General features: G+C 42.1%; 1 protein-coding gene across 1 annotated transcript in view; it reads right to left on the bottom strand.

Moving 5' to 3' along the window:
• The window catches only part of MGAM2 (maltase-glucoamylase 2 (putative)), a 76822-nt gene that overhangs the window by 4655 nt on the left and 47913 nt on the right, over positions 1-24254 (bottom strand). The window contains exons 31-45 of the mRNA XM_036246345.1: positions 23227-23355; positions 21881-21988; positions 19082-19216; positions 17653-17737; positions 16336-16474; positions 11947-12080; positions 11641-11675; positions 11425-11541; positions 10715-10863; positions 10525-10609; positions 10037-10093; positions 9337-9461; positions 8747-8835; positions 3444-3493; positions 1671-1844 (exon numbers count right to left, since the gene is read on the bottom strand). Coding sequence (XP_036102238.1) covers positions 1671-1844; positions 3444-3493; positions 8747-8835; positions 9337-9461; positions 10037-10093; positions 10525-10609; positions 10715-10863; positions 11425-11541; positions 11641-11675; positions 11947-12080; positions 16336-16474; positions 17653-17737; positions 19082-19216; positions 21881-21988; positions 23227-23355 — 1611 coding nt within the window. The remainder of the gene's footprint in view (positions 1-1670; positions 1845-3443; positions 3494-8746; positions 8836-9336; positions 9462-10036; positions 10094-10524; positions 10610-10714; positions 10864-11424; positions 11542-11640; positions 11676-11946; positions 12081-16335; positions 16475-17652; positions 17738-19081; positions 19217-21880; positions 21989-23226; positions 23356-24254) is intronic.

Raw genomic sequence — 24254 nt, 5'->3', positions numbered from 1 at the left:
TGGGTATTGGTTGGTTGAAACCAGCACAAAACAAATGGGCATCTGATACGCTATGAACTGTTCAACTGTCCCCAAAAGGAAGTGTTCAAAGATCTTCTGTATCAATCTTAGCTGCAAGTATTTACTTGCAAAGGGTGGTTTTGAATTCAATAGTTCAGGAAAAATGTTTTTGAGTAAAGAACTAAATGACAAATGATGGTAAGTGCAGCAGAGGGAATATAGTCAATAATATTCTTTTTTTTTTTTTTTTTAGGATTTTATTTTATTTATTTATTTTTTAATCCTCCCTCAAGGATATTTTTCATTTTTCTTCAGATAGAGTAAGAGGGAGGGAGAGAAAAAGAGAGAAAAAAAACATAGATGTGAGAGGACCACATCCACTGGCTGCCTCCCACACGACCCCAACCAGGGCCAGGGACAAACAGCAACTGAGGTACCAGAATTGAACCCATGACTCATTGGTCCACAGGCTGATACTCTAATCACTGAGCAAAACCATCCAGGGCTTTATTTTTATTGTTTACTGATTTTAGAGCATGAGGAAGGGAGAGGGAGAGAGAGATAGAACCATCGATGAGAAAGAACATCGATTGGCCGCCTCCTGCATGCCCACCACTGGAGATTTGGCCCACAACCTGGGCATGTGCCCTGACTGGAATCAAACAAGTGATCTCATGGTGCATGGGTCGATGGTCAATCACTGAGCCACACCAGCTAACCGATAGTCAATAATATTCTAATAACTATATATGATGGTCAGATAGGTATAAAATTTATTGGAATGATCACTTATTAAGTTATGCAATATCTACTCACTGGGGTGTACACCTGAAACTAATATAATAATTTATGTCAACTGTAGCTGAAAGTAAAAAACGATTTAAAAAATTAGTTCTCAGTAACTTAAAAAAGTTAATTTAAAAAAAGAGAGAGACTAGAGTGAGAGAATTTGTTTGAATGATCATAGGGTCATTACCCAAAATTCAAATACCAGCAGGGCACTCTTTTTACCTTTCAGAAAGCAGAAACTATGTATCCATTTTTACTTTTCTAAACCACCCCTTACGAGTTACTGAATCCATATTATGAGAGACCTGGTGTTCAAAAGTGGGGTACTTTTTCCTCTGCTGCTGTTCTTGATAACTCTACTTGTAATTGGTCTTCAATTAGTTGGCTGTGGCCATTAAAGCAAATAATTATTTCATATCACAGGCAGGATAGATTCATTTTTATGATTACCGCAGTTTACTTACCAACTTATAAGGTCTATTGCTTTGACCAGGGATATGAGTAATTTCAGGAAGAAAGGGAGAAATCTCCAACAACAATTTTATGAGATAACTCTTCCCTTTGTTTGAGCCTCTGCCACAGACACAATTTTTGTTACACTAGCCTGGGAGACCAACCTTAACAAATAGCATTGTTTCTTTGGGAAACACCTCGAAAGGATTTCATCACACCATTGATCATTGCTCCCTGGACTACACTGGGGAGGACCACTAACATTTTATATTTCACAATATAATTCAACACTCAAAACTTTTCAGGACCATATCTACTTCATGTACCTATAACCTTTCAAATGTAAGTACAACAATGATAATAATAAGGTTATTTTCATTGCAGAATAGAATTAACTTGTGATATAACAACATTCTTTTGAGACATACCTGATTGTAAGGGTTACTCTCGAAATTTGTTGCCATGACTTGCTGGTTGTCATAGGTGATACTGACTTGCGTCACATAAGTAGAACGGATCCCCCAGATTTTAATATATCCAACTTTCAGTGGATTTGAGTCACTCAAATACTTATTGTGTATGGTCTTGATTTGCAATGTGTTCTATAAAGAATGTATAAAGAGAAAAATACATAATACATCTCTTGCTTGATGATATTCCAAATGTTAAAAAGCCTTAAATTACTATTGTTGTACTGGTTTGCTGGTTTATTCTTAAACACTTCATGAAGACATACATTCTGAGTACTGGCTACAATAAATTTGATGATACCAAATATTATTGTGGCTATCATATTGCATAGTGCAGCTCTAAGATATTCTCTCAATCCTGGGTACCATGCTTTAAGAGAAATCTATACTAATCATAGTCCAAACAGAATAATCAGATCTGAAAAACAGTTTAAGCAAAAACAGAGGAAGTTAGCCTGGAGGGTATAATTCCAAGAAGAAAGGACAGAAAAGACAGATGACAGATATCATCAAATACTCGAAGCACTGTTATATACAAAAGATACAATAGCGTCGCTGGTGTGGCTCAGTGGCTCAGTGGCTGAGCATCGACCTATGCACCAAGAGGTCATCAGTTTGATTCCCTGTCAGGGCACGTGCTCAGGTTGTGGGCCTGATCCCCAGTGGGGGGCATGCAGGAGGCCACCAATCAATGTTCTCTCTCATTGATGTTTCTATCTCTCTCTCCCTCTCCTCCCCCCTCTAAAATCAATAAAGAAAAAAATTTTAAAGACACAATAGGTTTGTGTTATACTATTCCATAGTTCAAATCAATAGGAAAAAATTACAGAAGTAGATTTCAGGTTTGACATAAAATGGTCTTCCTACTCTAAGTAGGTTATCCATGTAATCTCTAAACATGCATGGTAGATAGATTGATTCACTGTCTCCAATTATTCACCCCTCCTTATCTATACCCATTTCCACGTAAGTCTTCAATGCCTTCCCGCTCTGCTCTGGTGCTGGGTGGGGCACTCTATCCCACCTTTGTGTCTGGGCTTGGCCATGTGACTTTGCCTTATTAATGGGACATTAGTCAACTTGACACAAATGGAGATTTTAAGAAGTACTCAGGCATTTCCACTTCTGTTTTTCCACTTTTTTATAATAAAAATGTCATGCCCAGACTTCCCCATAAGGCCATCTTAGATCACCCAAGAGCCAGATGACCCCTAGATATGTGAATGAGTACAGCCAGGATCATCAAGCAGCCTAACAGTCCCACAAGTGATTACAGATATAAGTGAGCCAGCCAAGATCAGCCAAGTCCAGCCCAGATCAACTGAACACTGCAGACTCATTAGCTAAATAGGTATTTATTGTTACATGCTGCTTAAGTTTTGGGGTTGTTTGTTATGCACCATTGTTGCGGACTGATAGCTAATGTAGCATTTATCTTTCAAAATTTTACCAGCCAGAAAGTGCTGTCTCAATCCCAGAAAATGCTATACATTTAAGGACTTATTTTCACCCCCAGCATTATATGAATTACAAGTTTCTTTTTATATCGTGATATAATTGTCAACATAAGGACTATTTATTCCTTATTTTAATGTCAATAGACCTGATTTGTAAAGGCAGGAAGGTCTTCCTATTAAGATGTAGGCTATTATATTTATACAGTTAATGGTTGATGTTTAATCTGTAGTTAACTGGAAGAGGATTTATAAAATTCCATTTAAAAAGTCTTACCTGAGCTGCTATAAAGTTTGCCAAAAAATAGTCTCCATTTTCATAGGTATCTGCAAGCAAGAGAAAAGAATAAGGAACTACTCATTACTTCAACTGCAGCAGATAATCTTTCATGGTTAGAAAATGTCTGAATGGGATCCCAGTTACCGATCAGGATAACCCTGACTTCTCTGAGGAGCACTAAAGATAGGGGCTGAGGGAATATTTCACTCCAGGTTAGTGTGTGGATGTGCATATGGAAGAGTGTTTTGAGGTAAGGGTCAGGAGGTTGCCAAGACCAGAAAACCTGGGTTGAACTATGGTCTTCTGCCATAGGTAGGAAAGGTGAAGGCTACTGATTGGTTGTTTCTGTGCCATCATAGCAAGCACAGAGCCATGGCAGTTTACCTTGTGATGATACAGGCTCAAAGCAGAGGAGGGTAGTTAGGGATTCAGGCTCTCAAGTCAGATTGACATGGATTCAAATCTTCACTCTTGTACTTAGTAGTTACACAAACTCAGGCAAGTCACTTAACATTTTATATCACCCATAAAATGGAGATTAAAAAGAGGATAGCTCATGGCAAGAAAGTACATAACCTGCTGCTTATGCACAATGAGTGCCCAAAGTGTGGTATTCGATATCATCATCGAAGTCATCGTCATCTTCATCCTTACTATTCTGTCTCTATTCTTAGCTCCCCCTTCCACAGCATTCTACATCCCAAGCCCTGCTGCCTCTCCAGAACTTACTCCATCAGGTCTTCCCCACAAGCTCCCTGCTCCTCCAAGCTCCGATACACTCTAGAGCACTCCATTCTGATGAATCCTTGCCTGGATTCTCTCTGTATCAAGCTACCATATCTCCTTTCTAGTGCCACGTGTCTCAGAAAAGAGAGGCCCTGCTTGTGAAGTCATAATTCAATCCCACATCTCCTACACTTCAGCTCCTGTTTCCTTTTTTCATTGAATTGGATCCTTTCAAAGTCACCAATGACATGGTATGTTAAATCTAATTGCTCTCTTTGTGATGTTCGGGGTTTTTAGTTCTCTTGCCCACACATCTCCTTGAAATACTTCCCAGCTAATGTCTACTATACTCATTCTCATCACGTGGCGTCAATACCTCCTATTTCTTTTTTTTTTTTTTATCCTCACCCGAGGACACCTTCCCATTTTTTTGTTCAGGTAGAGTGGGAGGAAGAGAGAGGAACAGAGAGAGAGAGAAACATCGACGTGAAAGGAACACATCTAGTGGCTGCCACCCGCACGACCGACCAGGGCTGGGGACAAACTGCAACCGAGGTACGCGCCCCTAGCGGGAACCGAACACAGGTCTCTCAGGACCGCAGGCCGACGCTCTAACCGCTGAGCCAAACCAGCCAGGGCATACCTCCTATTTCTTAAAAGTCAGTTTTATATCATGTTCTTGTCTTGGCCCTGGTCAACATTCCATTTCTTACCATTATTGCAACATATTCTCTCCCTGAACCTACAAATTCCTCTTCTTTGTTTTCTAAATTACCTCCACTCTTATGGAAACAAACAATTATAAAACCCCATTTTAAATTTAGTCTTGGCTAGAAAATGTAACCTATGCAAATGTTATAACCTCTTTTGGCAGTTTCAAAACATTTTTAAACAATGGGATTGTTAATATGGGTGATTTAAGATGATCTTTGAACTACCTATTAAATCTCCTTATGTAAGTAAGGAAAAGCTTGACGAATAGTTACAAACCTGCTAACAGAAAATTTCAACGCAACGTATACTGCATCTTGGTACTTTAACTTTGAATTTATAAGTCTGTTTGGTGAAGCAAAGAGCTTCTCTATAGAAGTTTAAGAGTTTAGAACTTTTAGGGACTATTGATTTTTAACCTTGAGGCTGAAACATACTTGTCGTTGAAACCTACAATTTTATAGAAAATTGGTTTTTCTCTTACATTTTTGAAATATATTGCCCATAGGGGGCTGATTTTTCACCTTAACTGTGGTGTTATTAACCCACCATGACATCAATCATCGGGTCCTAATCAGCTCAGGTTGTACAAAAAGACTCTAGATTCCCATCACACACTGGTTTCAACCAGCAACCATTTTGCTGGAGGATCATGTGGTAATAGGAAGAGACATTTGGTTGTTGCATCTCAGGGTTGAGTGGAGTACTTTTGGCAACTTGTGGGTAGAGGGTAGGGATACTGCTAAATATTTTATAAGTAATAGCCCAGACACCTCCAGCCACAAGGAATTATCTAGCTTAAAATGTCAATACTATTCAGGTTGAGGAAATCTGCTGTTTAAAAAATAAGCATTTTCTTGAAAAAGAAGAAGAAAGTTGGAGGATTCTTACTTCCTGATTTCAAAACTTATTACACACACACACACACACACACATATATATATATATTAAATCTTTGTTGTTGAATGTAAAATATATTACAGATGTTCCACATTTTTCCCCCTCCTCCCCACTCCCGCCCCCCCCCCCCCTCCCGCCTTTCCCCACACTATTGTCTGTGTCCATTGGTTATGCCTATAAGTTCTTTGGTTTATTTATTCCCCCCCCCACCCCCTTTCCCTTTGAGGTTTGTCAGTCTAGCAATGAATTTGTACTTCTTAATCCCTTCACCTTTTTCACCCATTCTCCCAACCCCACTCCCATCTGGCAACCAACAAAATATTCTCTGTATCTATGAGAATGTTTCTGTTCTACTTGTTCATTTTGTTTGTAGATTCCATTGTTGATAGATATGTATTCATTGCCATTTTGTTTGTTCATATATTTTATCTTTTTCTTCAAAAAGACCCTTCATCATTTCATATAATAACGGTTTGGTGGTGATGAACTCCTTTAACTTTTTCTTGTCTGGGAAAGTCTTTATATGGCCATCGATTCTAAATGACAGCTTTGCAGGATAGAGTAATCTTGGTTGTAGGTTCTTGCTTTTCATCACTCTGAATATTTCTTGCCACTCCCTTCTGACCTGCAGTTTCTTTTGAGAAATCAGCTGACAGCCTAATGGGAACTCCCTTGTAGGTAACTAGCTGCCTTTCTCTTGCTGCTTTTAAGATTCTCTCTTTGTCTTGAACCTTTTGCATTTTGATGATGATGTGTCTTGGTGTGGGCCTCTTGGGGTTCATCTTGTTTGGGACTCTCTGTGCTTCCTGGACTTGTATGTCTGTTTCCTTCACCAAGTTAGGAAAATTTTCTGCCATTATTGTTTCAAACAGGTTTTCGATTTCTTGTTCTTGCTCTTCTCCTTCTGGCACCCCCAAGATGCGAATGTTGGCATGCTTGAAGTTGTCCCAAAGGTTCCTTACACTATCCTCATTTTTGGGGATTCTTTTTTCTTTTTGCTGTTCTGATTGGGCGTTTTTTGCTTCCTTATATTCCAAATCGATGGTTTGCTTCTTGGATTTACGTACTCTACTATTGAAGCTGTGTAAATTATTCTTTATTTCAGTTAATGCCTCCTCCAATTCTGACTGTGCATCCATAATTTCTGACTGGTCCTTTTTTATGCTCTTGAGGCCCTCACTAGGCTCATTGAGCATCCTTATAAGCAGTATTTTGAACTCAGCATCTGTTAGGTTGCTTATCTCCATTTCGCTTAGTTCTTTTCTTGGGGTTTTGTTCTGTTCTTTCATTTGGGACCTGTTTCATTGTCTCCTCATTTTGGCTGCCTCCCTGTGTTTGTTTCTGTGTATTACTTAACGAGAGGTATGGGGCTAGCTGAGACCAGATGCTGCTCCTTTGAAAGAATTTAGGAAAAACCTGAAGCAGGATCCAAGACCGGCCAATCCTATGGTTAAGCAAGTGGCAACAGCTTGGGTGGGCCTGAAAGTTGGGTGGGGCGGGGCCTCAGGCAATCACCAGGGTGGGGCTACCAGTGTGAGCCAGGTTGCTGGAGTCCCAGATATGGCGGCTGTCTGCTGTCCCACGGAAGGGCTCACCAAAGGAACAAAGGCCTCTGATAGCACTTTTGTCCTGGAGAAAGCCCTGTCTCCAGCCCTCGCTCCAGTGCCAAACAGCTCAGTTCTTCCCTGTATGTCTCTGGTGCCCCTCGAGCTGCCTCCCCTCCAAGCTTAGAGGGAGTGAGTCCAATAAATTCATGTGTGGGCCCTTTATGGAGCTGCCTGGGGCTCCAGCTGCTTCAGCTTCCCTGAGCCTTAGTTCCTACTGGTTTTTCCAGCCAGAAGTTATGGGGCCTTCTCTTCCTGGCACTGGAACCCTGAGCTGGGTGCCTGGTGTGGGACAGGGACCCCTCATTCCTCAGGAAGGACCTTCCCAGCCAAAGTATCCTCCTGATTTGTATCTGCCACAGGTGGGTGTGGGACCAGCCCGTCTTGCCACCAGCCCTCGCGCCTCCGCCCCTCCTATCAATCTGGATGTGGCTGCTGCTTTAATTCCGTAGCTGTAGGACTTCCATTCAGGATGATTTCAGGTGGTTTTGAATGATGGTTGTTCTGTAGTTTAGTTTTAACTTTGATGTGGTTGTGGGAGGACACCATACCGCATTAACCTACACTGCCATCTTGACCGGAAGTCTATTTTTTAACAATTTTTTTTCTTTATTGATTTTAGAGAGGGAGAGAGAAGGAGAGAGAAATGGAAACATGGACGAGAGAGAACATCGCTGGCCGCCTCCTGCACGCCCCCCACTGGGGGCATGTGCCCTGACTGGGAATCAGACTGGCAACTTCTTGGTGCATGGGTCAGTGCTTAACCACAGAGCCACACCGGCAAGGCTCAAAACTTACTTTAAAGTGACTGTCTCAAGACAGAGTAGTACTAGCATAAGAGTGAATGAAAAAGACTATATATATGCATACATATGTGTATACGTATATGTGTGTGTGTGTGTGTGTGTGTCTTTTAAATGTGAAGGCTGTTTCTGTGTCATCAATTATGTATATATACCTTCACATTGAAAGTCAATTGATTTTCAACAATGGTACCAAAATAATTCAATGATGAAAGAATAATCTTTTCACCAAAAAGACCGGGGCAACTGGATACCCACATGCAAGGAACAAAGTTGGAGCCCTCTACCTCACGCCATGTACAAAAATTAACACAAAATAGTTCAAAGACCTAAATATAAAAGCTTAAACTATAAAAGTCTTAGGGAAAAAACAAGGATAAATCTTTGTAACCTTAGATTTAGCCATTTTTGTTAGTATAAAAAAAAAAAACAAGCAACACCATTACTTGACTGTCAGTAGCAGAAATGAGATAGATTTTCAGTTCACACCAATTATATCTCGAGTTTCTAGGGTGTGGTTTTTCTGAACGCTGAACCCTGGAAAAGTCAAACTCACCAATGCTCTGTCCATCATCCCAGAACATCTGCCCTTCAGCTTTCCCGTTGTCGTCCAAAGCAACAATCAAGCCCATAAAATTTTGTCGACTATGGAAAAAAAAAAAAAAAGAGTCATTTTTCTCTAGATTGTAGTTGTACCAATGAAGAGCAGCTTCTATTGAAAATATTATTCATCTAGAACAAAGAAAAAGGTAGTAGATTCAAAATGTACATATATAATCTCTCCTGGGTCAAGCAAAGCTGAACCGGAAATGAGTACTCAATCGTCAGAGAGCCATCACAAATCAAAGAGCTCATTGATATTTCTCAAATTTTCAATAGTATAGAAAGGGGTCTGTGTTGCTGTCCCAGGAAAATGTTTGCCCGGGACCTCTGACACAGAGCTATAGATAAACGACCTCCCAAGCCTGCCTTCATGAGCTCATGCTCACCCAGGTCCCACTTGGAAGGTACTCCCAGAACCAAATCAGCGAAACTGTCTGTGATCTGGTTTATTTATTCACAGGGTCCCAGTTGAGGTGGGCAGCCCCTGTGAGGCTGCCTCCTTACGTCCAAGTGAGGCCATCGGGTACCGCTTCTCTCTCTTACCTGGAGTGAGTGTTCAGTGCAGCCTCTTGCCAAGGCAAGATGTAGCCTCCTCTGATATGGAGGTTGATGTGGTCAATGGGGGCCTGTAGGACTCTCCACTCACCTGTCGATGTGTTGCCAGATGCCTAGAATGGAGGATGCAGGCAAGGGTTGGTGACAGACAGCTACAATGAACACACGCTTTACAACAAGTCTTCCTTCCCAAGGAAGTGTGTTGGAAAGTCATCAACATGCTGCAAAATTCTGATTTTCCCCTTTGCTGCAAACTCTAAAAATGTAGTCTTTTCTCTTTATTCTCCAGAAGAGGCAGGGGATAGGGGAGAACTCAATGTGATATGAATATCAGATAGTACCTAGTTATGCTTTTATGGATGCATTTTTTTCAATTATTGATTTTTTTTTTAATTATTTAAGAGAGAGACAGGAAGGGAGAGGGAGAAACATTGACATGAGAGCAGAACATCAATCAATTGCCTCCTGCAAGCCCCCCACCCTGACCAGGAATTGATGATGCCCAACTAACTGAGCCATGCCAGCAGGGCCTTTTATGGATACTTTTATTTAAAGAAACCTCGCAGGGCTGAAAGGTTGAAAATTACTGCCATATGAAATAGGTGCCTGGAAGTTAGGAGGAAACTCCAGCCACCTCTCCAACCTGCATGGACCAACCTAGTTCTTCACAAACTATGTTAGTTCTTACCGTGCTGTAGTCATACCAACGGGCTCTGGGAAAATAAGCTTCAATCTCAAAAGTGTTCTGAAACAGAAAATCAACAGGTCCTTATGAATAGCTCAATCATTTAATTTCAAGTTTTAGCATTCTTTGGAATTAACATAAAAATGGGAATTGTATTAATACTTTTAAGAGGATGGGAAATTGCATTAAGAAAGATCCTGGGAAAGTTATTTCAAACACAAGCACACACACACACACAAATATAAGTATGTGTGTGTGTGTGTGTGTATTTTTTTTAAAGGTCTCCTTTTTAAGGACACAAGGTGACAAGACATTAAAACAAGAAATCGACTGAAGTTGTTAAGTTTTCATTAATGGCGACCTTGAAAACAGAAAAAGATTCCCCTGAGACATTCTAGACGTAGCGAGCCTGACGAGATGATCTTTCAGATGCCCTCCCTGTTCCACAGACGACCAGAACGGAGGGCCTGTGGTCTGGGACGGAAACTCACGTTTGCCAGCACCGGGCTGATGAGGATGGCAGGACCCCACATGAACTGGCGGTCTATATCCCACGTTGTGCTGTCCTCTCGAAACCTTCAAAAGAAGGTACCGAGAGTCTACTCAGGCTGTCACGACTGTGGCAGAGAGTTATTCGCGCGACAGACCCAGACCCGTGGCCAGGGAGCAGGCTGCACTCACTCGTGGAAGAGGGGCCGGACGACGGTGCTGCCCTCCACGTGGGCCCTGTGCATCAAGGTGTAGAGGTACGGCAGCAGGGTGTACCGCACCTGCAGGACTTTCCTGGAGTCCATCGCAAAGGCGGAATCCCAGGCCACCGGATCTTGCCTCTAAGGGGATAAAGGAGCATAGGAGGACAGGTCTCCGCATTTTAACTCTACCCTAGCGGTATCAGAAAAGTATCAGAAAGCACAGGCCTCATGGGTAGGCTACATACCATGTCTCTTTTCATTTCTAGCCTACCACCCCCCACCCCCGCCACCTACTAAACTAGAGTGTCTCCTTCCTCCACTTTATCACAGGCACCTTAGTCCCCTGCTCGGGTCTAGTGTTCACCCTGCACATGTGGAGAGATGGGTTTCTATGAGGCACTAATATATCTTGGGTGGATCTGAGAAAAATACATATTCACTGTTCTTAAAGGCAAAGGAAGCTTCTTTCTTATCAGTCCCAAAGGGCACCATCAACAATTCCACCGAGAGATGAGAAAAAGCATATTCTTGAAAATATACTTCAAAGCATAGTCTTTGAACTCTGTGGGTTTTCGTAAGAAAGGGAGGGTCCATTGATTTTTATGAGTTTTCTCAACAAATAACTATGATACTTTTGACAGTAAACGAAAGTTGTGATTTGAAGACACGAAACACCTGCGGCACAAACTGCTGCCTCACCCGCGTCCCGATGTTGTTGTGGTTCCTGGAAAAGGGGTAAAAGGCCCCCAGCTGCATCCAGCGAAGACACATCTCATATTCAGCATCGTTAAAGAACCCACAGATATCCGCTCCTGTCTGAGAAGAGGCAAAGTCAGGGCATGAGGTGGGACTTTTGCGTGTTGCATACACACCACATCTGACTGGGTTATTAGTAATGACCTCGATATGACTTACATAAGGTATTCCGAAGAGACTAAACTCCATCATGCCTGCAATGAGAGATACAACTATGTTGGACTAAGTGGCCCTTTGGGAGGGTAGGTTTGGCCCATCTCTTCTGTACCTCATTCGAAAGCCCTGGGTCCATCACGGTAAACAAATACAAAGATGGGTATAGATGACAACTCACACCCATAGAGAACTCAGCACCCGTTGATTACACTGCCCACATGCAGAGTGATTAGACACAGCCAATGCAGAGGAAGGGAACACACCCAGTCCCCTCCCCACCAGCGGAGGCCCCTGGGACGAGCCACACACCAATGATAGATTTCCGCAGCTGGTCCCATGCCGCCGTGTTGTCTCCCAGCCAGTGTCCTGCCCAGCGGCCAGAAGAGGGGAACGTGGAGCGGGTGACGACGACCCCGCGCTGTCTCGTCACCTCCTGCACCGCTCTGGTTGGAGGGGAACAATAAAGTGAAGTGAAGGTGAGGATGGATCCATGGGACTTTATTAAGGACAACAGCTTCAGCCCGGAGCGTGAGGCCACAGCGGGACTCAATTTTAGCCAGACAGCTTCCTCCCTGAAAGCACCTGCTATTTACAAGTGATGCTGAGAGTCCCGGTGAACATTAGAGCCAGACAGCTGGAGATATAGCATCACCTAAAAAGTGGATTTCCTTTCTTGAAAATAAAATAAAATAAATTGGTTAACTAGCTGTCCACTCAGAGGTCAGAGGAGGGGATGGGGTGACTTGTAGGTCTGAAGGATTTAGGGAACAATTACTCTATGCCAGGTGTCATACTGGTCACTTCCATGTGCCCGGTCTCACTGCCTCACAGGGAGGGTTTCGTTTACCTCCCTGTACTGTTCGGACACTGAAGTCAGAAGGGTTAGTTTGTCGAAGTCACTTAGAGAGCAAGGAGGCAGATCTGGGATCCACATAAAAGTACATATGACTAGAGCTGTTTTGGTCATCATCACTCTCCTGTGCAACTCCTCAAAAAGCAGAATTAACTTTGCACACAGAGGCAAACAGAAAAGATCGGTAAATGTTTCTTCCTTGAAGGTGTGTGTTCCGCGTACAGCCTCGGCCAGAAAATAAAAACAACCATGCAAGAGAAAGATCAGTGGAACAAAAGGGAAGGTCTATGAACAGATGCTAGTATATGTGCCGTCCAAACAGTTGCTAAACAAAGCACCACAAATCAACAGACACAGATGACTTATTCAGTAAATGATATCCGGAAGAGACGCCAGCTACTGGAGTGGAAACTAACCCATGTAGGTCACTTCCAATATTTCACATCACAGTAAATCCAAAAATGGATGGAGACCTTGCTCACCTGTGCACACATCTAAGTGGGAGATGATAAAGGCCTGGTGTCAGGCAGGGATACAGAGTAAGGATGGATGTGGGTGATGCGGAGAACTCTGCCTCTAGCCATTTCAGAACTCCAGAAATTCACTGGACGTAGAAAGAAGTAAAAAAAATCATCTCTCCAGGAGAAACTACTAAATCTTGGCACGACGGTAAGTTACATGGGATTTTAACTTGGCTTATTTCCAGCCAACCCTTCCCTAGCTCATTGGCACCGAAAGCCAGGTCTTGCAACAAAGCCAGAGGTGTAACCTGTTTTGGAGCTCTGTTAAAAGCCCCATCCCCAGAGCACAGTACAATTGTTATTTCTAAGTTCCAGTCCCCTGGAAGATCTCCATCTCCAGGGCATCGTGGCCAGTTGATTAGGCTCAGAGCTCAACTCAGCAGAGAGAAAGAAACCCACCCGCAGGGAATGTCTAAAACAATAACCACTTTCTGCCAACAGGGGCTAATTCTCCAGCTATGCTTTTATTTTTTATTTTAACAGGTGCTCGGGCTGTGGTTTAGGGGCAAATAAAAGCGTAGCTGGAGAATTAGCCCCTGTTAAAATAAAAAATAAAAAGACCTTTCGTCGCTAAAGCTTTTCGGAAAGAAAGGGTTTATTGAGCCACATGTTAACCAGAAAAAGCACCAGGTCCCAGGCATGCAGTCTAAAATAAACCAGCAGGGCTCGATGGAGAGGACAGCTTGTCTCTCGTCACCATCGAGAACTCTGTCAAGTTCCTACATATTCCCGGGGATCTAAAAGATCGCACATGCACAGGGCTTTGCACGTGCCCAAGAAAGAACCAGGAAAGGAGAAGGTTCCAGTGTCTCACTCCTGGTGAACTCACAGTCCTGGGCAAACAGGTGCTGAAAGGGAAGGCTGTCTTACCAACTTCCTGAAGAACGAAGCTGTGCCTTCCCGTACGTATCCCCTCGGCAAGGGGTAAAAGGTACGAGGCAAGGCATTTAAGGGGACAAAGATGTCTTTAATGTTTTTCTCAGTTTGACTAAACTTCTTCTGGACTCTGTGACCAGACCCTGACCTCCCTTTTAGAGCATTTACTTAAGAAAAATTTAACTGTAAATTCTTTCTGTGCCCCGTTGAGCTGTAAATCTTTTTAAAAGATTCTTGCTGGATTTACAAGCCAAGTATGTTTGTCTCAGGGACCTGGGAGCCCTCCCCCCCACCCCCCTCTGAAATGTAATCAGCAAGGAAGACAGTGCCCCTGTCCAGAGTCTGTATAAGGGGATCAGGAGCAGAACTTCAGCAGGGTCTCCTTGCTCCAACTTATAAAACTACCTCCTGTCCTGACAGTAGGGTAAGTTAACTTTTCCTGTGAGTAAGGCCAATTAGCAAACACAGGTGGACTCTGAACTCCCCACACCAGCTGTGAACTCTCAGATCTTTGTTTCATGAAGCTGAGTTCTGGTCTCCCTCTCTTATTATAACAGCCTTGAATAAAGTCTTCCTGGTCTTTTTAAATTCGTCCAGTGAAAGATTTGCTTTGACAAATTTACTACTGACACTTATTTGACCATAGAATTATACCAAACCAAGGGTATCCAAGAAAGCCAGGCTTAAGAAAATGAAAAGGAATTTATTAATTTAATTTTATTTGTCCTTGCCCGAGGACATTTTTGCATTTATCTTCAGATAGAGCAGAGAGGAGAAAGGGAGGAAGAGAGAAAGAAACATCAATGTGAGACAGGCACATCGACTGGCTGCCACCCACCCAACCCATGGGGCCAGGGACAAACTGCAACCGAGGTACGTGCCCTTAGCAGGAACCAAACCCAGAACTCTCTGGTCTGTGGGCCAATGCTCTAACTGCTGAGCCAAACCAGCCAGGGCGAAAAGGAATTTTTTTTAAAAGAAGGTAGCAGAGAAATCAGGGGCCACTGACTGCAGGGGAACAGAGAATCTGTAGAATTAGACAGAGAATTTGCTAAATAAATAAGCAATAAGTGAAACAAACAAGAACAGTGACAACAAAAACAACAAACCCTGAGGGGGTAGATTTGATGCCAGAGTCGTTACAAAGCATTATCTAATATTAAGTCACACAAAAAGAAACCATGAAAGTATGCCATATACTCACACATACAAAGCAACCAACAGAAAATGAGTAGACAACAGGGCAGAGTAGACAAAGTCATTAAGTTAGTTACTATATATTCAAAAAGCTAAAGAGAAGCATATCTAAGTAACAAAGTATGACAATGATTTCCCACTAAATAGAGGATGTCAATAAAGAGACAGAACTTATTTAAAAAGGAATCAAGTAGAAATTCTGGAGTTGAAAAATACAATAACTAAAATTAAAAACTTACTGGAGGGACTGAGCTCAACATCAGATTTGAGCTAGAAGAAGAAAGAATCAGCAAAATTGAAGATAGGTCAATAGATATGAGCAAATCTGAATAGTCAAAAGAAAAAAGAAGACAGAATTTCAGAAACCATCAAACATACCAACATATCCATAATTGGAATCTTGGAAGGAGAAAAGAAAGAGAAAGGGGTAAGAAAATGTATATATATATTTTTTTTTTTTAAATAGCCTGAAACTTAAACACTGAAAAGTGTAAAACGTTGGTGAAAGAAATTAAGTGAGATTTAAAGAAATGGAATAACATTTCATGTTAATGGATCAGGAAACTTAATGTTATTCAGATGGCTTTACTCCCCAAACAACTACAGATTGAATGCAATCCCTGCCAACATCCCTGTTTCTGTTTTACAGAAATTGACAAGGTAATCCTAAAATTCATGTTAAATGCAAAGGACCCAGGAGAACCAAAACAATCTTGAAAAAGAACATAAAAGGCCACATATTATATTGTATGATTTCATTTATATGAAGTGTCCAGATTAAGCAATCCAGATAGACAGGGACTCGGGAAGTGGGGACAATGGTGGGAAATGACTGCTAACTGGTATAAGGTTTCCTTTTAGGATGATGAACACACTCCAAAATGTGATTGTAGTTACTGCTGTACAACTCTGTGAATATAGTAAACTTATCTTGACTGTGAATATAGTGCTTATCTTATTGATTTTAATGATGTATATTTGATATATCACATTGTATAGATTCAAGGTACACAACACGTTAATTTGACGCATTTATATATTGTAGTAAGATTACTATTGTAGCAGGAATTAGTACCTGATCTCTTTAAACAGGTGAGTTGGCAACCTACTTGGTTAATACAACTCAGAGGTGTTATAGACACTTGGGAAACCATTCCTGGTATGATGACACTCATCCATTTAACATGCATCGATCTATATATGACAAGCCACAAGCAACAATGTGGAAAAGGACCCTTGCTGCCCACTCACTCGTATGTGGGTCTGGTCTGGGACCACCCGTACAGGCTGTGCACATCGTAATGTCGCACCCGGGAGCCATCGGGCAGGATCTGCTCGCCCTCCATGCACAGGGTCTTGCTGCTCAGTCCCCTGTCCCTGGAGTCCAGATCTAAGAGGAAATGCTGAGTTATGTTCTGAACAACTTGATCTGCCCTTTCAATAGAAATCTCACCACCTTGACATTGCTCTGTTTCAATCAACAACTTTGTTATCCATAACAGCTCCAATTTCAAGAGTTTCTTTTGTCTAAAAATAAAACCCCAGTGTTCTCTGACCTTGTAACTAATGCAGGGTGAGGACAGGAAATGGAGCTGGTAGAGGCACCCTTCTTTTTGCTCCAACTCTAACACTTTATAGGGTGCTATTGTCACCCCTTTGTTAACATCACACACCCCTCTGTTGTTATGATGGTGACTCCCACTAGATGGTAATGTTCTCTAAGGAATAGACCTCGTTTCAACCAACTTTGTATTAATGTTGCTAAATTGTTCAGATTTGTCAGTACTTGCCTGATACACAAATATTAAATGAAGGGAGAAAGGAGAAAAATAGGAAGGAAGGGAAGGAGGGAAGGAGGGAGGGAGGGAGGGAGGGAGGGAGGGAGGGAGGGAGGGAGGGAGGGAGGGAAGGAGAGAGGGAGGGAGGGAAGGAGGGAGGGAGGGAGGGAGGGAGGGAGGGAGGGAGGGAGGGAGGGAGGGAGGGAGAGAGTTGCCGAAAAATAAGAAGCACAGCAGTGACCTAGACATGAAAAAACTTGGGATTCCAGATTTCATCCCACAATTACTAGCATGGTGCTTCTAGGAAGGTGAGTCTCTTCCTTGCATGTTTCTGTAAGGTGAGAGAGTTCAACTTCCTGAGATGCCTTTGATCCCCGCTTCCTATGACTGTCTATTCCTGTTTGGACCATAGGACAACCAGGGCCTGTCCTTCATGAAGTGTCTGTGAACACAGGCAGAGAGAGTGCAGAGACTAGATTTTCATTCTCTAATCAAAAGACCATGGGGCAGGGGGATAGGGTAAGGTTTTAGCAATTAGTTCATAGTTATCCATGTAATGAGATGTACCATACATTGCTTACTTTCCTTCATACCTCATCAAGTCATTCCTTCTATGCTTGATTTGTAATTTATTTATTTGCACGTATTCAAGGTTATTCCATTTGGTATTTTACCTCGTGTTTAAGAGTGTTTTCTCTCTCCAAAATGAGGCTTCACTTTGACAACAAGGGGAAAACATTCAGGGTTTTTGAACAGGGAAGTCGTTTAAGGAAGTAATCATTCTACGTACTCGGCATATAAGGTGGATGGTTAAGAATGTCTTCACTGCAGCCCCTGACAGACCCATCCACAGAGTTTGACGGCTCATTCTTATCCTGAAACAAATTAGAAAAAAAAGAGTCTGTGATGTAGGAGGCAGTATGGCCTTGGCTTGGGAGACAAAAGATCTTATTTAAGCCCTCACAGGGCCGCTTGCTTCACTGACTCTGGTTAATCTTAGGCATCGACCCAACTTGACTCAAAGAATTCACATTGGTTGAAGGAGAGTGTTAAACTCCCAGTTTAGTTTGTGTTGTTGATCTGGTGAGGATTGTTTCATAGTGACAAAAACATTGAGATTATGCTGGATCTATGACCTAAGAACATCTCCTCTTGATTCAACCGCCCATTTAATCTCCCTTTTTTACTTACTTCCTATCTGGGGCCAATGATTACTATTACCTTCCCCTACTCCTTCTTAGTCCAACAGCTGGACTAATTCGGACATCAGCATAGTCTGAGCATGAGGGGAAGGGTCTCACTTTCTGCAGTAGATGCAGTCCTGAAAAGATGTGGGTAACTCCGAAACAAATCTGAAAATCAATACTACCTGCAGAAGTTCATTACTGAAATGCAAGAAGGGTGCTACACCTCTTCACCATGTGCTTTGCCTGTTTGGGTCCACCTTTGCCCTTTGGGGTGTCTGCTCTGGGCTGTGTACCTGCAGGGGAGTGGCCAGGGCTACCCCAGTGCTGCCAGTGGGTTAGAGATTTGTCTCTGGGACAATCACAGGCTTCTCGCAGCCTGGTCCAGACCCAAGGAGCAATTCAGAGACAGTCTAGAATATGCTCAGGGGTCAGGCCACTGGGCAGTGGGGAAAGAGATTGGTGGCCTAGAGAGACAGAAATAGAAGAGACTTTGGACACATGTCCCAGAGACATCTCAGGAAGCCCTGCTCTTATGCCCAACTGATATATATAACATATGTCTGAACAGGCCTTTGTTTGAGTCCATTCCCTCAGAGGGGTCGCCGCCAGCACTGTGGTGAATCTTGTCTCGGATTCAGGCCTTCCTTGCCACAAGTTTGCCCTGTATCACAGCACCTGCATCCCGGCTCCCTCACTGTTGGCTTCTGGGTAAGTTTGGCCAATGAGAGGCAGTGGCAAGAGATTGGAGGATTGGAGATAAGAGAATCCAGGTTATCTGCTGCCTTTTTCCCTGGCATCATCTCCAGGGGCGGCACATCTCCCCCTTGGTCTCCGACTTCCTCCAGACAATGTCCCTGGGCAGACCTGCAACTCCCTTTGTGTCTGCTGCTGGTCCCAGCACCCCCATTCTGTACCAGCATCCCTTTTTTTTATCCCTCCAGCCCCAGCTACTTGCTTTGCTATTCTCTGAATCGCCTCCCCACGCTTGTACTACTAGAACTTCCAAAGAAAGCCCACTAAGGACACACGTACGATCCGCAGTCCATCGAACTTCAAGCTCTTCTTTGAGTCTCTAGGGTTCAGGTAGAGCTCAGCAATTTCGTTCTTCCACCACGCAGCCGTGCCGTTGCGCATGAAGTCAGGATACGCAACCTGGGCTCCGTACAGCTGAAAGAGGAACGCAGGCTCTCACACCGGGTCTCAGCCTTCCAGGGAGGGGCGTGTGGGGACCAGGGAGGGGAGAGTGGGGACCAGGGAGGCAAGATGAGCAGGAGCTTGTGCACAGCACTGCCCCCGTCAGGATGAGACCTAACCCAGGTCTGCTGCTGCCGCACACGGTTTACTGTGGATGCAAAGAGATCGCGGAAGGCTGCTTTGATTCTTTATTTTCCTAGAACGTTAGATAGTCTTAAGTCCCTTTTAAACAGAGGATTCATTTTATGACTGGACATTTAATCATGTGAACTGGAAAGTTAACTGCCAGTGTCCAAACTATGAAACTTCAGAGCTACGAATGCTTTTTCTACACTGGTTGAATGAAGACCTGGCATCCAGGGAAAAGCGAGCTACAGAGTGGGTAAGATACCAGATGCCCAAGCCGACGTGAGGGCAAGTGCTGAGTTCAAAGACATGTGGACAATTCATTGACAGTCTGTTCATAACCTCTCTAGTGAAAATATTCTATACTTTGGCTCATTATTTCTCAACCAACAGTAGATCGAAACAAAGCAACCCATTCCAGGCACACATGTAAAGTATTTCACTTACGATTTCCTCCTACACATGTCCAGTTTAGTTGCTTGTTGAGCTTTCCATCTTTTTTTTCTGGCAAGAAATTACCAGGTGACAAGCACACTCAACTTAGAGCTAATTAACCAATTACAATAGACATATGAAAAAATGCTCAATGTCACTAATCAACAGAGATGCTAATTAAAACTACAATGAGGTCTCACCTCACACCTGTCAGAATGGCTACCAGCAATAAATCAACAAACTACAAGTGCTGGTGAGGATGTAGAGAAAAGGGACCCCTCGTGTACTGCTGATGGGAATGCAGACTGGTGTAGCCACTGGTGTGGCTTCCAGACTGGTGTGGAAACAGTATGGAAGTTCCTCAACAGATTATAAATGAAACTGCCATTTGACCCAGTGATCCCACTTCTGGGAATACATCCAAAGAATCCTGAAACACCAATGAGAAAGAAGATATGCACCCCCGTGTTCATAGCAGCACTATTTACAATAGCTAAGATCTGGAAAAAGCCCAAGTGCCCATCAGTGGATGAGTAGATAAAAATGATGTGGTACATTTACACCATGGAATACTATGCAGCTGTAAAAAAGGATATCTTACTCTTTGTGACAGCATGGACCCAGAGATTATGCTAAGTGAAATAAGCTAGTCAGAGAAAGACCAATATCACATGATCTCATTTATGTGTGGAATCTAATGAACAAAATAAACTGATGAACACAATAGGTCCAGAGGCATGGATGCATGGAACAGACTGACAGATCTCAGAGGGGAAAGGAGTGAAGGAAATAGGAAGAGATGAACCAAAGAACTTATATGCATATAGGCATAGCCCATGAACACATCAATAGTGTGGTGAAGGCCCAGGGTGAGGTGGGGGCTAGGTGGAGGGGGGAAGAATGGGAGACATCTGTAATACAATAAAAAATAAAAGAAGAAGAAGAAATAAGCAATGAGGTGTTTCACATGTGAGATTCTGATGACATGCATATCCATAAAAATTTGGGGGACCTTTGCCATTAAATTCTAAGTTCTGAATGTAATGAACTTCTGTTAGGTGAAAACAGGCTGGGTTTCTTAACTTACTCCATAAGTTACCAAAATTTCTAGTTTGACCTTAACGATCAACTACATACATTTTAAATATGTCCTGTGAACAATCACCTTTCAGATGATTATTCAGCTCTCTGATATGCTTGTCGTGGGCCTATAACAAAATTCCCTTTATAAATAACAAATGTGAAGTGTGACCCTAGAGGATTACAATCAATTTCCATTTACAACCCATAAACTTAGCCTCAATATTTTAAGCAGCATCATGACTTATTGGGAACCCCAAGTGTATGTAGCATTCAAAAATCCATATCATCGACCAATTTCATCTATAATTGGAAGGGCATTAACTATATATATTATATATATATATATATATATATATATATATTCATTCATTCGGCACTTCTGTATGCCAGGCACTCTTCTATGGTCTGTATCTACTAGGAGTTAAGTAAGAAACAGTCCTTATTTCCTGAAAGTTCAAAGAGGGAACATAAGGGCTAAATTGTATGCTCCATGTTCTGCAGGCAGCAATATAGAAAAGGCAGGAATAGAGAGCCAAACCAGGCATTGAGTGCTTCAGAAGAGGGAATGTTTAGTTGGCCTTCAGTGCAGATACTATTTGGATAAGCTGAGAAGGCAACATGCAAAGGCACAGTGAGCATTGTACATCCCCAGAACAACAGAAAGCAGCTCAGTGTGATTACAGAGCAGAGTCCTAATCCTGGCTGAGAGCTACCGGCATCTGGAGTCAGGTGTTAAATGACCAGCTAGCTTACATAGGGGTGGGACACTAGAATATTTCCAGGCAATTAAACAAAAATCACTGCTATTTTAGAGGTTTAGACCTCTGACCTTGATCTTATTAACGTTCATTAAGCTAATCAATATCAGACAGCTTTCTACTCATTCATAATTTATAAATTACTCAATACATTTTGCCAAAGTTTATTAAGAGCCTCTTTCAATCAAGACATTGTGATGCTGATTAATTATAGGCATCTCCCCCCAATCCTTACCTCTCCCCAGACAATATCACTGTTGTTGGGCCATTTGATGAATACATTGTTTTCCTGCCCTCTGGTGAATGGAAGATACTGGGTCTCCTTGCCAGAAATGGCTGGATCCTGCAACAAAATGGTTTAAAACAGAAAACATGAGGAAAAGATTTTCAAGAAAAGTGAGCTCCAAAATTGTAACAATTTACAGTACAGGAAGAAATGATGAACTTCAATACAGACAAACAAACAAACACAACCCATGTATAATTTGCAGTGTGTCTACTGCGTAGTTGAGAGGTAAAATAATACATTGATGTTTCTCTATAAAATGCCAGAGGAGCGGGGGGCAGGAAGCATGCTAATGTTTGAAAAGAATTCCTGGAGAGAAACCAGGTTAACAAGATACTACTGTCAAACAGGGAAAGGCAACTTACTGTGTTCCCAGTGTCATAGCAATATTCCTTAAGAACACGAGACCTTTTTCTTCTACTCTGTGGCCAGACCTTCCCATTAGCCCCACCCCTTACCTTCCATAATTACTTTCTATAAGAGTATCCTATTTCACAATTGTCATATAAATCATCACTACCTGGGATTATATTTTAATGTTCATTTATTGGCTCTATTCCTTTAATAGAATATAATCCCTATAAGGACATTGTCGTCTTCATGAATTTACATCACACACGCAAATACACCCCTTTTCTAATGGCGATTTTTAAAGACTTGGTGTTTAATAAATACTTGAATGAATGAATGAACAAAAGTCAGCAAATAATGCTCTAATTTTTAGAAGCTAGAAGGAAGAACCCTTTGCAGGTAACTACTTCTGTGTTTAATCAAGAGATATCCTCCAATGTAAAATAATAAATTGGTCTCCTGGATCTTCTCCAGGTTGTTTGTGAGCTTAATTAAGGAGAAATAAGTCCTCTGAGCCTCCCCATTGCTGGATGATGACGAAACCTAGGCTTCTGAAACCCCTACAGCAAAGATGAGACTGAGATTCAGCTATTCTGAGGCACGGCCTGAAACAGGGAGACTTTTTTTTTTTCTGTATTCAGTATTTTAACCCCCAGTTCTCCTAACTCTACCAGGAGAACAGTAATAATAAATTACACCCAGTCATGAAAAATAAAGATGGTAAAGTATCATCTTTGCAAAGCCTGGTTCTTTCCTCCTTTATTTGCTTTGTCAAACTTAAAATAAAATAATTAAATAAAATAAAATAATTATAGATCCACAGGAAGTTGCAAAAATGTATGGGGACTTGTTCTGTACTTTCTATGTCATTTCCCTCAATGATGCTATTTTTAAACCGTGAACAAAGAAACAGAAAATGAGATCTAATTTTTGTAAGTACCTACCAGAACAAGGATAAATCTCATGCCCTTTTGCTTCATTCGCTCCATCAGGAGACCAAGGTTTTGAAAGCTGTTGCTGAGGGTGAAGTCCAGCTTCCGGTCCATGTAATCGATGTCTACATGCTGGACATCCTACAGGAAGGGGCGAGCAAGGTGTTTGGGATCCTGCAGCAGTACCCCTCAGGCTCCAGGACAGCTGCTTGCTGACCCCAGCCCAGGTCTCTCTGAATTTACCTCATTATTTTCCTAGCCAGACTTTTCAATTCTGATGATTAAAATTGCTCTCTGATTCTTGCATACAGATCACCTGTTCCCATTCCTTCTGCTTCTGCCCCTCCCCCCACACTGGAATCCTCTCCCCTTTCCTTCCCCACAATTCATGCCTTTTCCACTCTTCTATCTCATCCATGGTGAGCTAGTTAAATGGTTAAGGGGAGAAAGCAGGACTCCCCTGACAAACAGGAAAGATTGTATATCTGTTTTCTCTTTTTCCCTCTAGTAAACCTGACTGAATTTATTCACATTTAAGAACTACATTATTTTATAGCACTCTGAAATGTATTTACTGTTTCCATTTTGAGATGAGAACCTTGTCTTCCCTTTTCTCAATAAAGTACCAACCAACCTAGGTTTCTGCACATGAAATGCACTCAGTTCAAGATTGTACTATTCATTGGAAAAAAAGAGATGCATCTTTTTTTAGCCTAAAGGTGATAATCACCTGTATTGTCTTAAGACTCTGGGTAAAACTTGTTTGAGGGAGCATAGACCTGTGAGTAAGCCAAAGCTTAGAAAAGAATGGACCAACAAATTATTAACATTGGCTTGGCAAGATAGATCTATGGAGTTTTTCATCTTTTAATGTTCCTATATTTTCTAATTTATATTTAGTAAGTATCTAGAATAGCAGTGTATAAAAAGAAAGAAAAAATAAGCCTCAGTAAAATGTTTCTAATTATCTTTGATGAGAACATCATAACACTTTCTTCTCATCTGCTAGTCATTAATTGACCTCCAAATCTCAGGAGGTG

Source organism: Molossus molossus, unplaced genomic scaffold, assembly GCF_014108415.1.
Source record: "Molossus molossus isolate mMolMol1 unplaced genomic scaffold, mMolMol1.p scaffold_m16_p_7, whole genome shotgun sequence".
In the NCBI taxonomy this organism is placed as follows: domain Eukaryota; kingdom Metazoa; phylum Chordata; class Mammalia; order Chiroptera; family Molossidae; genus Molossus; species Molossus molossus.
Note: the sequence above shows the minus strand (reverse complement) of the source record. Positions and strands in the feature narration are given on the sequence as shown.